The sequence below is a fragment of the Rhinopithecus bieti genome, unplaced genomic scaffold (genome assembly GCF_001698545.2).
Source record: "Rhinopithecus bieti isolate Rb0 unplaced genomic scaffold, ASM169854v2 scaffold_7673, whole genome shotgun sequence".
Classification (NCBI taxonomy): Eukaryota; Metazoa; Chordata; class Mammalia; order Primates; family Cercopithecidae; genus Rhinopithecus; species Rhinopithecus bieti.
The window spans coordinates 4,496,116-4,514,325 of NW_016806375.1; the positions used below are offsets into that span (position 1 = coordinate 4,496,116).

Below are 18,210 nucleotides of genomic sequence, written 5' to 3' on the forward strand. Positions count from 1 at the left end.
AAAAAGAAAATTAATTTTATTTTAATCTTAATATTTTCCTCTGTTTTCCAGTTGTATAGAATGATCATGAATTAACCATCTAATTGAAAAAAGTCTAAACCAGTGCTTCCTGGGGGGCGGGGGGCGATTTTGCTCCCCAGGGAGGTTTGGCAATATCTGGAGACATTTTTGGTTGTCATAACTTGTGGAGGGGTTGCTACTGGTACCCACTGAGTAGAGACCAGAGATGCTGCTAAACATCCTACAGTGCACAGGACAGCCCCACAGCAAAGAATTATCCATCCCAAAATGTCAGCAGGGCCCAAGATAAGAACCTCTAATCTAGATATACCGGTAGCAACATATAACTATTTACATTCTACTTACACACATATATATATATTTTGTTGTTGTTGTTGTTGTTGAGACAGAGTCTTGCTCTGCTGCCCAGGCTGGAGTGCAGTAGCGGTACGATCTCGGCTCACTGCAACCTCCACCTCCCACGTTCAAGCAATTCTCCTGCCTCAGCCTCCCAAGCAGCTGAGATTACAGGACCACGCCACCACGCCTAATTTTTGTATTTTTAGCAGTAGAGACAGGTTTTACAATGATGGCCAGGCTGGTCTCAAACTCCTGACTTCAGGTGATCCACCCGCCCCGACCTCCCAAAGTACTGGGATTACAGGCGTGAGCTACCGCACCTAGCCTTTTTAAAATAGTGAATCAAGATGATAGGGGAGGGCCTAGGCACGGACCTGAACAATGAACTGGTAGATCATGATCAAGCTGACCAGCATGGTGATGTTGGCCAACAGGGAGAAGACGGACAGGGCTCGGAGGTTCCTGATGAAAACCAGCAGCACCAGGAAGGGCAGGAAGGACAGCATGTAGAGTCGCGAGTCCATGGTGGGGGTCAGAATCACCGTCTCATTGTTGTGGCAGTTATTGGTGGTCCCATTGGCCGCTTCTATCACCTAGAATGAGGGGAAGGAAGAAAACGGAAACACCTCTCAAACAACAGAGGCCGGTGGATCCTCTGCTGCAAGAGGTTCCTGAGGAAAGGCTCACGTGTGTGAACAAGGCCTTTTAGAATCTGTGGCCAGTGAGCCATCTTTAGAGATCTTCATGACTATCATCAGCAACCCAATTGTCTGAGCTAGGTTTGATCATATGTACCTAGCACAGGAGGATGGACAAGACGTGGTGGTTTCTCTACGCCCGAGCTCTTTCCCTGGGAATCAAACAGAAGACGTGGCTCTACGTAAAATGTGAAAACTTTAACTCTTTTGTGGACAAAAGCTGGCTTGGAAAAAAATCCTAAACAAAAATTTCAATCATCCCTTTTGCCATCCTCTCTCCTGTTTTGTTTTGTTTTTTTTTTTAACCAGGTGCCTACCTGTTTAAAGTTGTCAGCCAGAAACACGAAATAGACACAGCAGAATCCCAGCTGAGTGACAATCAGGAAGAAGTCCACAACACGTCTGGAGATGGGGAAGGAAAGAATACAAAGATTGTTACAATACAAATGCAACACTCCCAGAAGGGGAGGTGTTTTTTCTTTTTGTTTTTTAATGATTTAGGGAGTACAAGTGCTGTTTTGTTAAACAGATATACTGCATAGTGGTAGCGTCTGGGCGTTTAGTGTAACCATCACCCAAATAGTGCACCTTGTACCCAGTGTTTTTTTAACAGTGCTTTTCCCCAAGCCATCACAGACCCTTCCTGGCAGTGACAGGGATGAGCATGCCCTGGCAGGAGAAGAAACCATGCTAGGTGCCACCGGTTGGGGGCGTTGGGAAGAAGGTGAGGGAGGTGCTATCTGCGTGGTTTCCGACATCCCCTTCCTGGCTTCTCATCTGGAATGCTGCATGAGGTCAGACACATGCACAGACACCATGACCACTGCCCAGCCCCTTCGCCTCCTCTCTACACATCTGCCCAACTATCCCATCTCACACTGTTTCGTTAAAGTTACAGGGGGCCTTTGACATAAAACACCAGAATAGTTTCCTTCACTGTCTCTCTAACTTGGATACAAGAACCAACCAAGTCCTACATTAAGGACACAGAAACTGATGTACCAAAAACAGACTGCTGGTTGAACAATAGCAGCTGGTAACAACCTAAAGGATCATCAAAAGGAGGGTGATTAAATTATAGACTGTTCTTCAATGAAACATTACACAGCAGTTAAAAAGACTATGTTAAATCTCTATGTGCTGATAGAGAAAAACGTCTCAGACATTTAAGGGGAAAGAGCAAGTTTCCAAACAGTACACACAGTATGGTCAATCTGTGCAAAAACTTAAGAGTATGTCTATATTTCTACTTATACAGCAAATTCCAAAAGGCTACCCATGCAACTGTGACCAAAATTTTCTTTCACTTTTTACTTTATATCCTATCTTGATCAAAACAAAGTTTTTACTATGAGCACACATTAAAATAACACACATTTTAATAAAGAAAGAAGGAAAGGAGGGAAGGAGGGCAGAAGAAAGGAAGTAGTAAGAAAGAAAGGAAGGAAGAATTAACAACCACCCAACTCATGGTGGTCACTTGGCAATCTAGCTTCTCCCAGTTACAGAAAATAATTTGGCCAAAAGAACTACATAATCTGCATCACAGGATAAAGGTGACTATGAATGAAGGTAAGTTTCCTCTATGGCCACAAAAAGGAACTTTTCTAGAGAACATAGTTTTAATGTGGTTCGTTTTTTGTTTTGTTTTGTTTTGTTTTAAATAATTTTAGACCTTGATAGTATCAATTTCCTACATTTAAATGTAGAAAACAAAAATAATATTTCCCTCCAAACATCTAAGAGTTACCACAAGGAGAAATGTGCAAATACTTCCCACCTCCAAATTCATCTCCACACCCTGCTCTAGTTCACCTCTCCTTCTCCTGAAGCCTTTTCTGCTCCTAGCTCTCATGGGCGTTTCTCACCTGCCACAGCCGACAAGAGAATCTTTAAAGTTCCTCCTTCTTTGAGCGCTGAGGATGTATTCCTAGCTCACAACACTTTCTTCTTACAAGTGTCTCCTACTACTCATCTCGTATCTTATTCCCTGGCTTCTCTTCCCAGATATCTTTTTCCTTACAGACTACAAGCCTCTGGAGGGTAGGAACCACATAATTTACTTCAGGAAATCTCCCCTTCTTACCTAGAACTGTTTTGTTCCATTTATAAGATAGTGCTTAAATACATTTGTTGAACAAATGAGTGAATCAAAAACAATCACTGGTCACAGACTGTCAAAGCTGGAATGGCTCTAGAGACCATTCGGGCCAGGCCCCATGCTTTCCTGATAAGGAAACTGAAACCCAAGGAAAAAAGAAGTTACCCAGCCCCAGGTCACAGCTTACTATCAGTGAAGCTGAGCCACAGCCCAAGACAAACTGACCCAAACAGCAACTCTTTCCATGCTTTACACTGTCTCCCATGTTGCACCTCCCCATCTGAAGGTCTCACACTGGGAGGCCACAGTTGAAAGGAAGGAGGAAATCAGTTACCTTCCCCAGTGTGCATGGTTCCGGAGCCAAGAGCAGGGGCTGGATTCTAGTCCATACATCACAGTGTCACCATAATCCACAAAGGATTTATTCAGCCTGGAAGAGGAGGAGGGAAGAGGAAAGGCAGAGCATGTGGATTAGACAGAACCAATAGAGCCACTGAGACCTGGGTCAGTTCCCACCTGTCACCCTGGAGGTACCACTCTGAGTCCTGTACCTTGTGCTTTCAAAGACCAGAAGTATTAAGTCGACAGGATGGTTACTTTTATTATAATTAACAACCATCTGGTAGAATCATTTCACTGGGGTAAACATGACAACGCACATGAAATTAGAATGTAGTGTCTACCCACTGGGCATAAGTCAATTTAACAGATGATAATGAGCCAGAAAAGAACACAAAAATAATCAGGGAAAGGAAAACACTGCAATCATAAGCCACTACCTCCAGCCAGTGTAAAGAATTGAGAGTGGTCTGCATCAGTGTTCATTTTCAGGGTTGATAACAGAACCCAAAATAACAAATTGTCCCTTGAGAGGTGGCACAGAGGGCTCTCACCTGCGGCAGAAGTGGTGAGCACATTTCACCAGGATCCCCATGCAGTGCACGGCCACGATGCCTATGACCAGAAGGCTGATGGGACCCATCTGGGGACAGGTGTTGCAGGCAAAAGAGAGAGAGAGAAGTGGGTAGAATTAGGAGTGAACCCAATGGATACTCAATTCGCAAATGATTAAAAAGCTACTAAGGCACTTTTCATTGACAAAACTTTGGGCCCAGCATTAGAGAGAGAAATGTGATCGTGGAGATTAGCTCTGTGAGATGGGCGCTATCTGAACTCTAGCACATTTTCGAAAGATTTAGTCATGTGGAGAAGAAGGACATAAGATAAGTCTGTTCCGAGACCGGTGCATGTCAGCAGAATAGAAGGCTCCTGTGACTGTGGAAAGAGCTGGGCTAAGGGATGTGAGGCGAGACGAGTAAGTTATCTTTACAGCAATGCCACATCAAGAAAGACTGCATTTAGCTAAGGGCAACCCACATCTCCGAGCCTCTCTTCAACTCCAAAAGAAACCAGAATGGCTTTAGGCAGGCAGTCAACTGGAGGTAAATCACAAAAAGAAGACATAAGATTCTTGCAGTTGGCCATTTAGGAACAAGGCATGGGGGACCGTGTAGAAAATGGGCAGACATCTGTAACTAACTCATCAGTTCATATTATTGACAGAAACTGCTGGAGCCATCTCAGTACATCCTCTCCACCATGAAGTAAGCTCCATGAGGGCAGGAATCTTTAATTCACTGATGTATTCTAAGAGCTTAGAACGGTGCCTAACACACAGAACACTCTCAATAAATATCTTTAGGTGAATGAATGTCTGAATTCTGCTTTCTGTCAACTGAATTTTTAAAAAATGCTTCTCTATTTAAAATGTTTTAAAGCAAGTACATTTTAACAACAACAAAAAGCTATCTCCTAAAATTTGTCACCACTCCCCTCTACTGATGCAGACCCTTACCACGATGCCTGCATTTTTCACTGCCAGAGGGAGCCCCAGGAGTCCTGTGCCAATGTTGCCTTTTAACAGGTGGATCAAGGTCTGGAACCATCTGAAGTGGAAGACAGCCAAAGAAATGATAACCATGAGAGTTAACTTTTATTAGGATCTCAGTGCTTTATATGCATTATCTTACTTTATTTCCAAAACAATCCTGTAAGATTTTATTTTACAGATGATCAAGCAGTTTGCTCAAGGTCACACAGCTAGTAAAGGGCTGGGGCAGGATTCAAATCTGGGCAGTCTGACTCCAGAGCTCCCTCTCTTATCCACTGTGTTGTAAGTCCCCACTCTCTGTGACATTTCTGAGAATCCCTTCTCTCAGAGATTAGACCAGAGGGGTGCTCCAACTGACTGCCTGCTCCAACTCTCTCCAGACACTCTATCTTTTCCAAGTATATTTGGGTCTGGTTCTAACCACTGAACTGACCATTGTAAAGGCTCAGACCTGGCTGGGTACAGTGGCTTACACCTATAATCCCGCCACTTTGGGAGGCCGAAGCAGAGGATCACCTGAGGTCAGGAGTTCGAGACCAGCCTGGCCAACAAGGCAAAACCCTGTCTCTACTAAAAATACAAAAATTAGCCGGGCATGGAGGCATGCACCTGTAATCCCAGCTTCTCAGGAGGTTAAGGTAGGAGAATCGCTTGAACCCGGGAGGCAGAGGTTTCAGTGAGTCAAGATTGCACCACTGTATTCCAGCCTAGGCAATAGAGGGAGACTCCATCTCAAAAATAAACAAGACTCAGACCCCAAAACTGCAACAGAGGATGACAAACCAAACTATGACGGACAAACACTGGTGAGAGAACAGAAGAAATTAAAAAAAAAAACTAGAAGCCCCAAACCCTGTAACAGAAAGATACAAAGTGAATACCGTAAAAGTCACACCATACCATAAGAGGCCGGAAGTCCCTTATACACTTTGCATTTAAAAAAAAAAAAAAAAAAAGGCCACGTGCGGTGGCTCATGCCTGTAATCCCAGCACTGTGGGAGGCTGATGCGGGCAGATCACGAGGTCAAGAGATTGAGACCATCCTGGCCAACATGGTGAAACCCTGTCTCTACTAAAAATACAAAAATTAGCTGGGTGTGGTGGTGGGCACCTGTAGTCCCAGCTACTCAGGAAGCTGAGGTAAGAGAATTGCTTCAATCCGAGAGACGGAGGTTGCAGTGAGCTGAGATCGCACCATCGCACTCCAGCCTGGGCAACAAAGCGAGACTCCATCTCAAAAAAAAAAAAAAAAAAAAGTCAAATGCCATAGAGTCCTAGGATCAGAGAAGCCCTTTCAGATAGTCACCTAGTTTACTCTTCTGCTGTGAGGGCAGATTTGTACAAACTGTCCCCTTCAAGCTGCAATGGTAAAGCTTCTCATACTTCCTCATTCATTTTTTTCACTCAACAAATGCCATCTATCACATATAAAGCATTGTGTTAACTGCAGTGGTGAAAATAAGTATGAATCTGGTATGGATCTCAGCCTCCAGAAATAATGTCTCGGGGAAAATAAGGGAACACGTTAATCACCACCAAAAATAGATTGTTGAAAAACCAGCAGCTGGGCACAGTGGCTCACGGCTGTAATCCCAGCACTTTGGGAGGCCAAGGTGGGTGGATCACGAGGTCAGGCATTCAAGACCAGCCTGGCCAACATGGTGAAACCCCGTCTCTACTAAAAATACCAAAAATTAGCTGGGTGTAGTGGCAGGCACCTATAATCACAGCCACTTGGGAGGCTGAGGCAGGAGAATTGCTTGAACCCAGGAGGCGGAGGTTGCAGTGAGCCAAGATCGCACCACTGCACTCCAGCCCGGGTGACAGAGTAAGACTCCGTCTCAAAAAAAGGAAAACAAAGAAAAACTCAAGAACAGACAGCAGGGAGAAGGGAGGCAGGTGAGGCTTTGTACAGAAGAGACCCGAGCTGAGCCCAGCAGCACAGGCAGGAACTGTAAATGTGCTTCTGGGGAAAAAGACACCACTGGCAAAGAGAAGGGCTTCAGAACAGCACCCTCGAGAGAGACCTGGGATGGGAATCAGAAGGAGTAGTTGGGTTTAGCTGCCATTCGAGTCAGGGTGAGAGTGAGGACAGAGGCAGGAAGTTTCTCTTTTTTCTGCAGGGACTAGGAACTCATCCAAGGGGTTCCTTGTCTTCCTACTATGCTGAAGACAAGAGTGGTGGTCATGTCTTCAGTTTCTATCCATTGTTACCTCCAGAAGGATAGGAAACAGGTCAAATACAGTATTTCTGCCCCACATCACTTAGGATTTGGCCCCTGGCACTGTCTGTGGTTCTACAGAACATGTAACCTAAACCCCTCAAAACTGATGTTTACATGCATTTCTTCAGATCTGTAATCCACTAGAAACTCAAAGCAAGTAACACTTGTTAGGCCATGAATAAGACCATATAGGCCATGAATAAGACCCATCTACACCCCCTGGAAAAGAACTTCACTTTAACCTTTCTCCTTTTACCTTGAGGGAAAAAATCTCCTGATCTTCCTACTGTCCCCATCTTTTTCAAGAGAGACCAAGGAAACTACTTTGCTTCCACATGAGAAGAGGTTAAGACGTCCTGAGGAAACAGCTTAAGCATTATATGTGTCCACAGTAAATGCATTATCAGTATCCTGTGGCTGTAAGACAGTGGGTTCAGTAAATTTCTATCTTGACAAATGTTTAATACACTTAAGGGCAAAGGTAAGCACTGTATCAAACCCACCTACCTACCAGAGACCTCCCCAAAATGCCTCTGAGCTGGCTAGCATGAGACACTAGGTCCCTCGCCCTAGCTCTGCCATCACCTTCATATGACAATTCCTCTCCTCCCTTCCTGGGCCTGCTGTCTCATCTGTATGGTGAGGGAACCAGACTAGGACAAAATGATCTCCACGATCCCTTCAGCTCTGAAATACCAGGACTCCAAGCAATTGACCAAAATTACTATTTTTAATAGATGGCCCCAAGCTGGGATTACTCAGTACTGTGTAAAAAGCACAAAATCAATTTCAAGAACAGTGAAGTCTTAACTACAAGGGAGGACTATCTTTCTGAAAAGGGAAGGCAGAAGCCTAGCAAATCTCTGTACTTCCATTCATGCTCCATCACTCATTCTTAGACTTTTTGGTCTCAGGACCCCTTTATTCTCTGATAAATCATTGAAGATGCCAAATAGCTTTAGCTGATGTGGATTACATCTGCTGATCTATACCATAATAAAATTAAAACTGAGAAAATTTTAAAATATTTAATTTAAAAATAACTAAGTTCATTGCATGTTAATACGAATAGTTTTTTAATGAAAAAGAACCCTGTTTTCCAAAAAAGAAAATGTGATAAGAATGGCACTGTCTTTTTTTTTCCCCCCAAATCTCTTTAGTATCTCACTTAACAGAAGACAGCTGGACTACCTACTTCTACGTTGAATCTACTGTTATATGTTGTTGTTGAAATTCACGAAAAAAGTTTATTTTCTCATAGACATGCAGTTGGAAAAGGAGGAGTATTTTAATGGCCTCCACAGACAATTATGGCAATTTTTCTTTGACATTTCTCCAAAATGCAACACATGTTAATGTTTTAGAGGTTACCTGCAATGTGGTCTGGGCACAGTGGCTCACATTTGTAATCCCAGCACTTTGGGGGACCAAGAAGGGTGGATCACCTGAGGTCAGGAGTTCGAGACTGGCCTGGCCAACATAGTGAAACGTCGTCTCTATTAAAACTACAAAAATTAGCTGGGCGTGGTGGCCCCGTCTATAATCCCAGCTACTTGGGAGGCTGAGGCAGGAGAATCGCTTGAACCTGGGAGGCAGGGGTTGCAGTGAGCCAAGATTGTGCCACTGCACTCCAGCCTGGGCAACAGAGCAAGATTCTGTCTCAAAAAAAAAAAAAAGAAAGAAAAATCCATTGGTGATCTTGGTCTTTCAATGGATCTTTTACCCACACAGAATTCCTAACATCATACTTTGGTTGAGTTTATACAGATCTTCCAACTCTAACATCTTCATTATAGATTAATAATACCAAAAAGTCACATTTGTTAATATCACCACTTATCTCATCAGAAAAGTCTTCAAGTAGAGGGGCTATCAGGCTCATGGCACTGGATACAAGTTTTTTTTTCCTAATTTTGCTTGAAAGTTTGAATTTTATTCTGAGCGAGAGATATGTATTGTCTATTATTTTCCTTGAGGTAATGAGCTGATTTCTTTCATTTTCAAGAAAATGTCTTACAAGTACTCAGGTCTGAATGACCTACAGTTTGTTAGTTGTTCTTTCTAGTTCTATGAAAAAAAAAAAAAGCAAGTTTGGTTGACAACTCAAACAATCACTTAAAGTCTTTGCCTTGAGACAAGTAACATATTTTGGTACTCACAGAAGTACTTCATGCATACTTCCCATTTTGCCACACAGAATATTAAAGACCTATACCGAAGGTTCTCAAGTTTTTAAACGTTAGTAATCCTACTGTTTCATCAAAGACATTCTTAAGTGCAAAGGGTTTTTTTTTTTGCGCATGTGTGGCAGCAAAAAATACAATGACAACTAGTGTAATTTGGTGCCACTGCTTTGGTTCATTCTACAGTGCAATTTTATCCACCATTGCTTCTACATTATAAGTGCAAATATCCACAAGTAAAAAGGCAGATAACATCTTAGTATTATTATGAAGATAGTTTTAGCCTCATAGACTTCTTGAAATGGTCTTGGGAAGTCCAAAAAGTGTGCAGACCACATTGTGCAAATGACTACTCCAGCTCACCTTTAGATAGCCAGTTTCAGTCTGCTGGTTTCAGTCTGCATGGGGAAGACGCACGGAGGCTTGATATATATAATGGAACTCAGAGGCGCAACAAGAAGAAAAATTTTCCCAACAGCATAAAATGAGGCTGTCTTCAAAGCAGTCAATAGCTTGACAACATCAAGTGTTAGTAAATAACCTCACTGAACACACTAAGAAATAACTCACAGGTCGGGCATGGCACTCACGCCTATAATCCCAGCACTTTGGGAGGCTGAGGCAGGTGGATCACTTGAGTCCAGGCGTTCAAGACCAAATGGGCAACATAGCAAAACCCTATCTCTACAAAAAAAAAAAAAAAAATACAACAGGTAGCCAGGTGCATGCCTGTAGTCCCAGCTACTTAGGAAGCTAAGGTGGGAGGATCACTTGAGCTCAGGAGATGGAGGTTGCAGTGAGCCATGACTGTGCCACTGCACTCCAGCCTGGACAACACAGCAAGACCCTGTCTCAAAAAAAAAAAGGAAATAACTCATGAAACTCATGGAAGTGTTTGGGGTTCCTATTTGCACCCCCTAACTAGGGAATTTTACTGAGCCCTTGACTTCTAGAAGAGCCAGGTGTGTGCATGCATATGTGCCGTAGGTGTACAAGTACTTCCATGTATTTTGTTCCTTGGCAAACTAGATAAAAGGGTGGGGCAAAACAGAAATATAAAAGCAACCCAGCTCAAAAACTTGTCCCTAATACTTCCTACATATTAAAAGATTAATTTAGGTAAAGAAGTCCTCCAAATCAACCTCTACCTTAATCATACCTAGCATGTTTTCTACATAAATGCTTGCGTGGATCCTATGCCCCAGGCTGGAAGTACTCAACCAGTCCTCTAAGCCCTAGCAAATTACTTTATCTTGTACCACCTGTAATGGGACTGTAATACCTGCCATCAACTACAGATGGGCTTTCCTGGTCACCTACATTGTATCACAACATCAGGGCAGGAAGGGAACCTTGGAACAAAGTGTATCCTGGAAAATGTCACAATACAAGCTTCAGGAAGTCATCTTCTGATTTGTTCGATTTCCAAGAAACGAGGACATATTTTGAATTGGTCGTCAATTATAACATGATGTAGAGATAAAAGACATATTCAGAATAGCTAACAGGCATGCATCAGCTTTCACATGTCCACAACCTATGAGCTACTATCCTACAGTTGCGAGCTGGTAGGTTTTGAGCTTCAGAGAGGTCTCTCTAAAAATAAAAATCCAGATCCCATCTGGTAAGTATTGCTTAGACAAGTTGATATCTGAGATCAAAAAGGAGCAAAAATTGCAAAGGAAACTACAGAGAGGGAAGCTTAAAAGTATCTTATGATAACGAGCATGACCTCTGAAGGGAAGCCATCACATGCCATTGGCTGTGTGTGGAGCTGCTTCTGCATGGGGGCTGCCAATGCTGATAAGGTTGGAGGAAAGAGGGGCAGGGTGATCCACACTGCTGCCAGCTGTGCTCTAGGCAATCTACCACCAGCTAACTCCCACTGCAGGCTAATCGGGAATCTACAAAAACATACCCCTGAGAAATAAGCCACAGAAACCGAATCTTAGAGGACTGGTTGAGTACTTCCAGCCTGGGGCATAGAAATCAGCTGGTAGTGGTGATGGGCTGGGAATGTGGACAGACCACATCTTCTAGTTCCACCCCAGTTCACAAGAGAAAATGCCCTGTACCAGGAGACAGTGCACACAGGGGGAGCTTCTCCAGTGATGAGCTCCAGGAGAAGCTTCCATGGTCTGCTTGGGCAGTCATCAGGAATGGCCCAAGTCTAGGACATGAAAGATCTCTCAGTAAGTCACACTCAATCCACAAGGACACACAGAAAGGCTGATAGCTAAGCTTGAGGAATAAACGGAAGGGCTGGAAAAGCTGAGATGCTGGGACACAGAGAAATGTCAGAGGTCTGCTGAGATCAGGAGTAGCTGGGAAACTCAATGGAATAGCAAAACTTCCTCTGAATTTTCTAATTCAAGTGGTGAGCCCCACATAGCCAGCATAGCTTCACGGTGGAGTCCTCAATTTTTCCTTACATTTGGGGAAAGTGAGACCTGAAGAGGGCCAAACTCAGCCCAGATGAGTCTGGGGTTCCAGTTTCTGGAGACAAGATGTAAGCCCTCTTTGGAGAATGCAAAGTCTATCTTTCCTTTCCTATCAACCCTGAATTTTTTAAGCGCAGGAGTTAATTCCCTATTCCCACTTCTTCAGTTAAACAAATAGTCATTTGGTGATGAGGCAGAAGTCAGGGGAAGACTTTGCAAAGGAAGCTTCCGATTATGCTTGGAGATTATTTGGGGTTCTAGCACAGATGACACAGTTCTAAATTAAAAGAATGTCCTCTGTAGATGCTTTTCTTAAGTCCAAGCTCTTACTTGGCACCAGCCTTGTGGGGCCAACACAGCTGAAAGGAACAAAGAATACGAAACTGCCTAGAGAGTGGAAGCCCAGGAAGGCAAATCTCAGCGCAGTCGCTCGCCCAATCTCTTCATTGCTGACCTTCATTTGTAAAGTGGAGGACTGATGAAACTGGGGAGGAAAAATAAGTCCAAGGGAGACTTAGGAACACGAATCCCGCCCGGGAGAGGAGAAGGTAGCAGCTACTCACGTTGTGCTGTTGCTTTGACCAAAGCGCTGGTAGGAGCCCGGGGAGGAGAGGTTGTTGAGGCCTTCCGACGGGCTGTCCTCAGGGCTCACGTCCGTGGAGCTGTAGTCGTGGTAGTCTTCATTCCGAAGTCTCTGCGTGGACATGGCAGCTGGGGAGACAGGGCCAGCATTAAGACCTCCTGCAGCTGGAGCCTTTAGCTCCATGTTTGGGGTGGCCTCTGGGGTAGAAGCTGTCATTGTCAGAGTTGCTCACCATGACAGCTGCGCTATGGATTAAGTATGAAAGTGCCTGGTACCCAGGGAAATGGAAAAGTGCAAAGTACACAGGGGCGGGCTGAGTTTACTTGACTTCTGACTCCCATCCTTCCCATTGGTATACTCGGTGCTACACTCATCCATTTCTCAATTTTCCAGAGTACAGCTAGAGAAGGCAGACGTGAGGCACTGCTCGGGAGGAGTGGGCGAAAATGAAAGGGAAGTGCTTCCTGGAAGGATTCCCCATTCCGTAGGTCAGGATTATGGACTCCTTTCTCTGAGCGAATTTCTTGGACCTTGCGCAAAAGTTCGATTTTATATATATATATATATGCACAAGCTCGTGGGGGGATGGAAATCTGGGTATTTCTCATTGTATACTATTTTTCCTCTGCCTTCAATACAGAACACGTTTCACTCAAGAAATCCCCTCTGGGCCAGGTGCGGTGGCTCACGCCTGTAACCCCAGCACTTTGGGAGGCCGAGATGGGTGGATCACCTGAGGTCCGGAGTTCGAGACCAGCCTCACTAACATGGAGAAACCCTGTCTCTACTAAAAATACAAAATTAGCCAGGCGTGGTGGTGCATGCCTGTAATCCCAGCTACTCAGGAGGCTGAGGCAGGAGAATCGCTTGAAACCGGGAGGTGGAGGTTGCGGTGAGCCGAGATCGCACCACTGCATTCCAGCCTGGGCGACAAGAGTGAAACCCCATTTCAAAAAAAACCAAAAAAACAAAGAAAACAGAAATCCCCTCTGGATCATCCAATTCCGCTCAAACTCCCACCAAATCCCAGAGCCACACGTGCCGTTCTCTTTCTCCCTGCTGTGGCCACAGGCTGATCCTATACTCTTTGGAGGCCACCAGTTAACTCTTATACCCAGACCCTGGGACTCCTTTCTTGCTGCCAACCTGAGTACCGAGAAATGGCAGCTGAAAGCAGGTCAGAGGAAGACCAGGAACCTGAAGGGTGCTCACCCTGGCCCTTGTCTCAACACTTCCCATCCACAACCCTTCTTCCTTTTATTTTATAGATGTGCTCATTTTTAAAATGGTGAGAGAAAAAAATTCTCCTTTCAATATGTTGGGAGGATGGTGAGAGTGCTGTCCCCTGGGTGGATTTACTCAGAAATACTATTAATACTACACAAAAGAGAAGAGCAAGGGCTTCTTTAAGATACACAATAAGGACACATCTTGGGAGTGACGTAGGCCCCTAGAATCCTAGAGACCATTGCTAAATGAGCCTTCACAGGTCACTCTAAGCCCCACTTTAAAGATGAAGAATCAATGCTAAAACATGAAGTAACCTGCCTTATGACAGCTAGGTAGTGCCAAGCAGAAAACGTTATCTCCTGACCCCTGTCTGAATCTGTAAACATCTACTCTATAGAGTGCCAGTTGCTATGAGAGAGCATTAGAGCACAGGGAAGAGTCAACTTCCTGCTCTTCGAGAACCAAGTGACAACAAAATGGTACATTAAGATTAAAAATGACAAAAACCCTCCTGACACTTGGCAGACTGGCACAGCTGCTTGCCCGTGAGACTGTCCTCCGGCATGGGGCTGGATGCCCACCCTAAGCCTAGGCACCCTATCTCAGCTACCCTGAGAGGAGACAGGATCTCCAACTGCTGTCACAGCACCCCACTCTGCCCTGACACCCAGCACCACCTGCCAGAGGATGGTGCTCCGCGGAAGCCTCCCCTTAGGTCCAGTCCCAGGGGACTCCTTTGGAAACACCCCAGCCTGGCACCAGAGAGATCCATGGGAGATCACATTTTCTCTCACCAGCTGCAATGTAGGAAGGACCCCCAAGCTATCTCACAAGGGAAGTATCTGGCAAAATGCCAGCAAAGGACCTGGAAATCCCAGAGAGGATCCTGCCTAGCTTCACTGCCAGAGCCACTTGGCTAAAAATCTATGACAGCTTCACTTACTCATAAGCTAGAGGAATTCAAGGACACCATCCAGCTCTGGGGCATATAAACTCATTAGAGGGTGGGGAGAAAAAAAATCTCTGAAGTATCTTAACACCAGCATTGAAACCTCTTGCTATATAGGCATAAGCTCGTAAGTCAGTTTATAGGCATTATCAGGAGGCCGAGGCGCCAAGCCTGCCTCTGTCAACAGTTTGCTTAGTACCTCTGAACCATTTTCAAATGTGCAAAAAGCACGGGATGTAAACTAAAATACCTCTCAGCTCCCTCTAGCACTAACATTCTAGGTGTCCATGAACATAATTATTTATGCAAACAGCAGCTGAGTGCAGTATCTCACACCTGTAATCCCAGCATTTGGGGAGGCCGAGGTGGGAGGATCACTTGGGCCCAGGAGTTGAAGACCAGCCTGTGCACCATAGTAAGACCCTGCCTCTGGTGAAAAAAAGAAAAAGCTGCTGATTTCTAGTCCCAACATACCAAAAGCATCTGAAGATAGAACCTTCCAAGTGAATCTTATGAGAAAGAAAAGAAACTTTTTATCTGAAGAATCCCTTTAAATTACAGGTCCAGAGAGGCACTGAAATGTGACAGCAGTCACGTCTCTCTCCCGCCTTAAGTTAAATAATTACCTCTTGAAGCCACTTGCTATGTGGGTTCTAGACTGACATCACTAAGTCATATAATGCTAACACTGGACATCATAACTCATACCCTATAGTCCAACAATGTACAGCCCATCACTAATCCATGCTATTTTTGTAAACTGATGAGAATTCGTCATATCACTTTGTATCAGTCCTCTCCTTGTTCGCTTTTGCCTTTAAGAACCTGTGGTAACAAAGGTCGAAGGAAGCACTCCCCCAGGCAACTTGAAAGTGTGTCCCAGGCAGCTGTCCTCACTTTGGTTCAAGTAAACTGTTAAAAATTGCATTTTGTGTCTCAGCTTCTTCCTTTAGGTTGACACCTATATATTACTGAAGGTGAAAGGATGGAATACAGGGACTCATAAATTGCCCAATCCTTCCCTAGCAACCGAGAAGCCACTCTGTTGCTTACTTGGTACAGATGTTCAATTTATCTCAAACACTGTAAAGAGCCTTCTTTATGCTGTGTATAAAAACTGAAGTTACCCACTGCAGAATATTGCTAAGAAAACTGCTCAAGAAGAAGCTGAAATCTACAGAAGGTCCAATAAGCCTGCAGGATATGGAAGATGTGGCTTAGCAACTGCATGCATATTGAAAAAAGAAAAAAAATTCTGCTTGGGAGTTCTGGTTGATGATAAGCTCAATAGAAGACAATAATATAATCCGAGATACCAAATAAACCAACACAATTCTAGGTTGCATTAGGACATGAGAGAATCACGGGTGGACATCGGCTCCATCCATCCCACATGCTAGTAAGTGGACATCGGCTCCATCCACTCTATGTGCCAGTAAGTGGACATCTGCTCCGTCCACTCTGCATGCTAGATGTTACACATGGGTAGATATTACACAACTCAGAATTGCCAGATAATGTGTTCTCTTCCAGGCAGCATGCTATAAAGGGGATAACAACAAACTGTGGTATATCCAGGGGTCAGAACTAGGGTCAAGAGGGGTAGGAAACCAACTAAATGAGGAATGGTTGAAAGCACTGAGAAGGTTCTACCTAGCAACTTGAGGGGTACACAACCTGTCTTTAAAAGCTGTCACATGGATTAGACTTGTTATTTGGAGCCTCAAAGGTGAGGCAGAGCTAGGATCAGTACGTGGAGAGTCAAGAGGGCTGATTTTTTGCTAGGCGTAAGGAAGAACTTTCTATCAAAGACAGATCTGTTTCAAATAGAGCAGATCACTCTGGGAGAAAGCCTGTTCCCTTATCCCTGAAAAAAAATCCAAGCAAAAGTCCTTTCTCAGAGTGGTTATGTAAGGATTCAAGCATCAGACGGTGGGCACAGCCACTCCCTGGAGTTCTTTCTATGGCTCTTTCTGGAAACCAAGGTCTCCTCCTGCTGCTCTCTGTCTATCCCCATGAGTGCTGGCATCCATGGCCACGCTGCCCTTGGGCTCCCTTTGATGAAATCTGATAATCAAGTCTACTGCTGCAATCGCCAGTTCCTGCCCTATGGGAAATTTTAATAGTACCTAGTAACTGTCCAAATGAGTTTTGTACTATGTGAGAGTTGAAGGCAAGCTTGTGTCCTCCAGATTCTCGAGGACAATGAACAGAACACAAAGTCAAAATCTCCAGCAGATATTTAGACTCAGAAGAGTGAGCAACTAAGTAAGAAAAGTCTGCAAGTTTGATGGCTAAAAAATAAAAATAAAAAATGTAAGTGTATAAACCTTAAAACATTTCCTTCTTTTTCCTTTTAGCTGTGTAAATAGATAAGAGTTGCTCTTCAATCTACAAAATATGCCATTTTTAACTTGGCACTAAAAATGAGCAGGTGGAATCACTTTGTGCAATGGATGCAGTATGGAAAATGTATGTGCAAATTGAATTTTATTTTAAAATAAAGTACATGTTATTCTATTTTTAAAAATAAAATTTGCAGGCATTAAATTTTCCAGAAGTGGGCAATTTTAAGGGGAATTCTACAGTGATTTTTTTTCAAGGCAAGGCCAGAAATTTTTCTAATAAATTCAAATGCTAATATTCCCATTTTAACAGCATGGGATTTAGGACTTAGGAGAACATAACCTGGCTGTCATTCTAATCCCAAAGTTGTTTTCTTATTTTGATACAGAATTGAGAAGATTGCATTAGATGATTTCTAAGTACACTTTCACTTCTAAAGTTTCAGGATTCCAATTTCAATTTTTTAGTGATTGGGTTTGTTCAAAATAAAGGAGGATTAAGACTCAACAGATGGTAACATATTCTAAAGTTGTACCATCCAGTACAGTAACCACTAGCCATAAATAGCTATCTTACACTTGAAATACAGTTGGGTAAAACTGAAATGTGCACACACTAGATTTCAATGAACTGGTACCAAAAAAACTGTGAAATATCCTATGAATTAATAATCTTTACACTGATTATATATTGCAATAATATCTGGGATATATTGGGTTAAAATGAAACATACTTCAATAAAAAAAATACATTTCTGAGTCCAACTTGATTCCACCTGAGCATTTTATTTTATTTTATTTTTATTTATTTATTTGAGACAGAGTTTCACCCTTGCTGCCCAGGGAATTGCAGTGGTGAGATCTCGACTCGCTGCAACCTCCGTCTCCCAGGTTCAAGCAATTCTCCTGCCTTAGCCTCCTGAGTAGCTGGGATTACGGGCGTGCACCACCACACCTGGGTAATTTTTTTGTATTTTTAGTAGAGATGGGGTTTCATCATGTTGGCCAGGCTGGTGTCAACCTCCTGACCTCAGGTGGTCTACCCACCTTGGCCTCCCAAAGTGCTGGGATTACAGGCGTGAGCCACCACGCCCAACCTATGTTTTGTTGTTGTTGTTGTTGTTGTTGTTGTTGTGTTTTGTTTTGTGAGATGGTGTCGCCCTCTGTTGCCCTGGCTGGACTGCAGTGTCGTGATCTCGGCTTA

The 18,210-nt window shown here is 43.8% G+C and overlaps 1 protein-coding gene across 5 annotated transcripts in view; it reads right to left on the bottom strand.

Annotated features, from left to right (window-relative positions):
- The window catches only part of SLC36A1 (solute carrier family 36 member 1), a 60,226-nt gene that overhangs the window by 26,575 nt on the left and 15,441 nt on the right, over positions 1-18,210 (bottom strand). For all 5 annotated transcript variants that reach the window (XM_017875734.1, XM_017875735.1, XM_017875733.1 and 2 more), the window contains 6 exons: positions 12,463-12,610; positions 5,015-5,105; positions 4,053-4,141; positions 3,494-3,589; positions 1,376-1,460; positions 735-953 (listed from right to left, as the gene is read on the bottom strand). In XM_017875734.1, coding sequence (XP_017731223.1) covers positions 735-953; positions 1,376-1,460; positions 3,494-3,589; positions 4,053-4,141; positions 5,015-5,105; positions 12,463-12,605 — 723 coding nt within the window. In that variant the 5' untranslated portion in view covers positions 12,606-12,610. The remainder of the gene's footprint in view (positions 1-734; positions 954-1,375; positions 1,461-3,493; positions 3,590-4,052; positions 4,142-5,014; positions 5,106-12,462; positions 12,611-18,210) is intronic.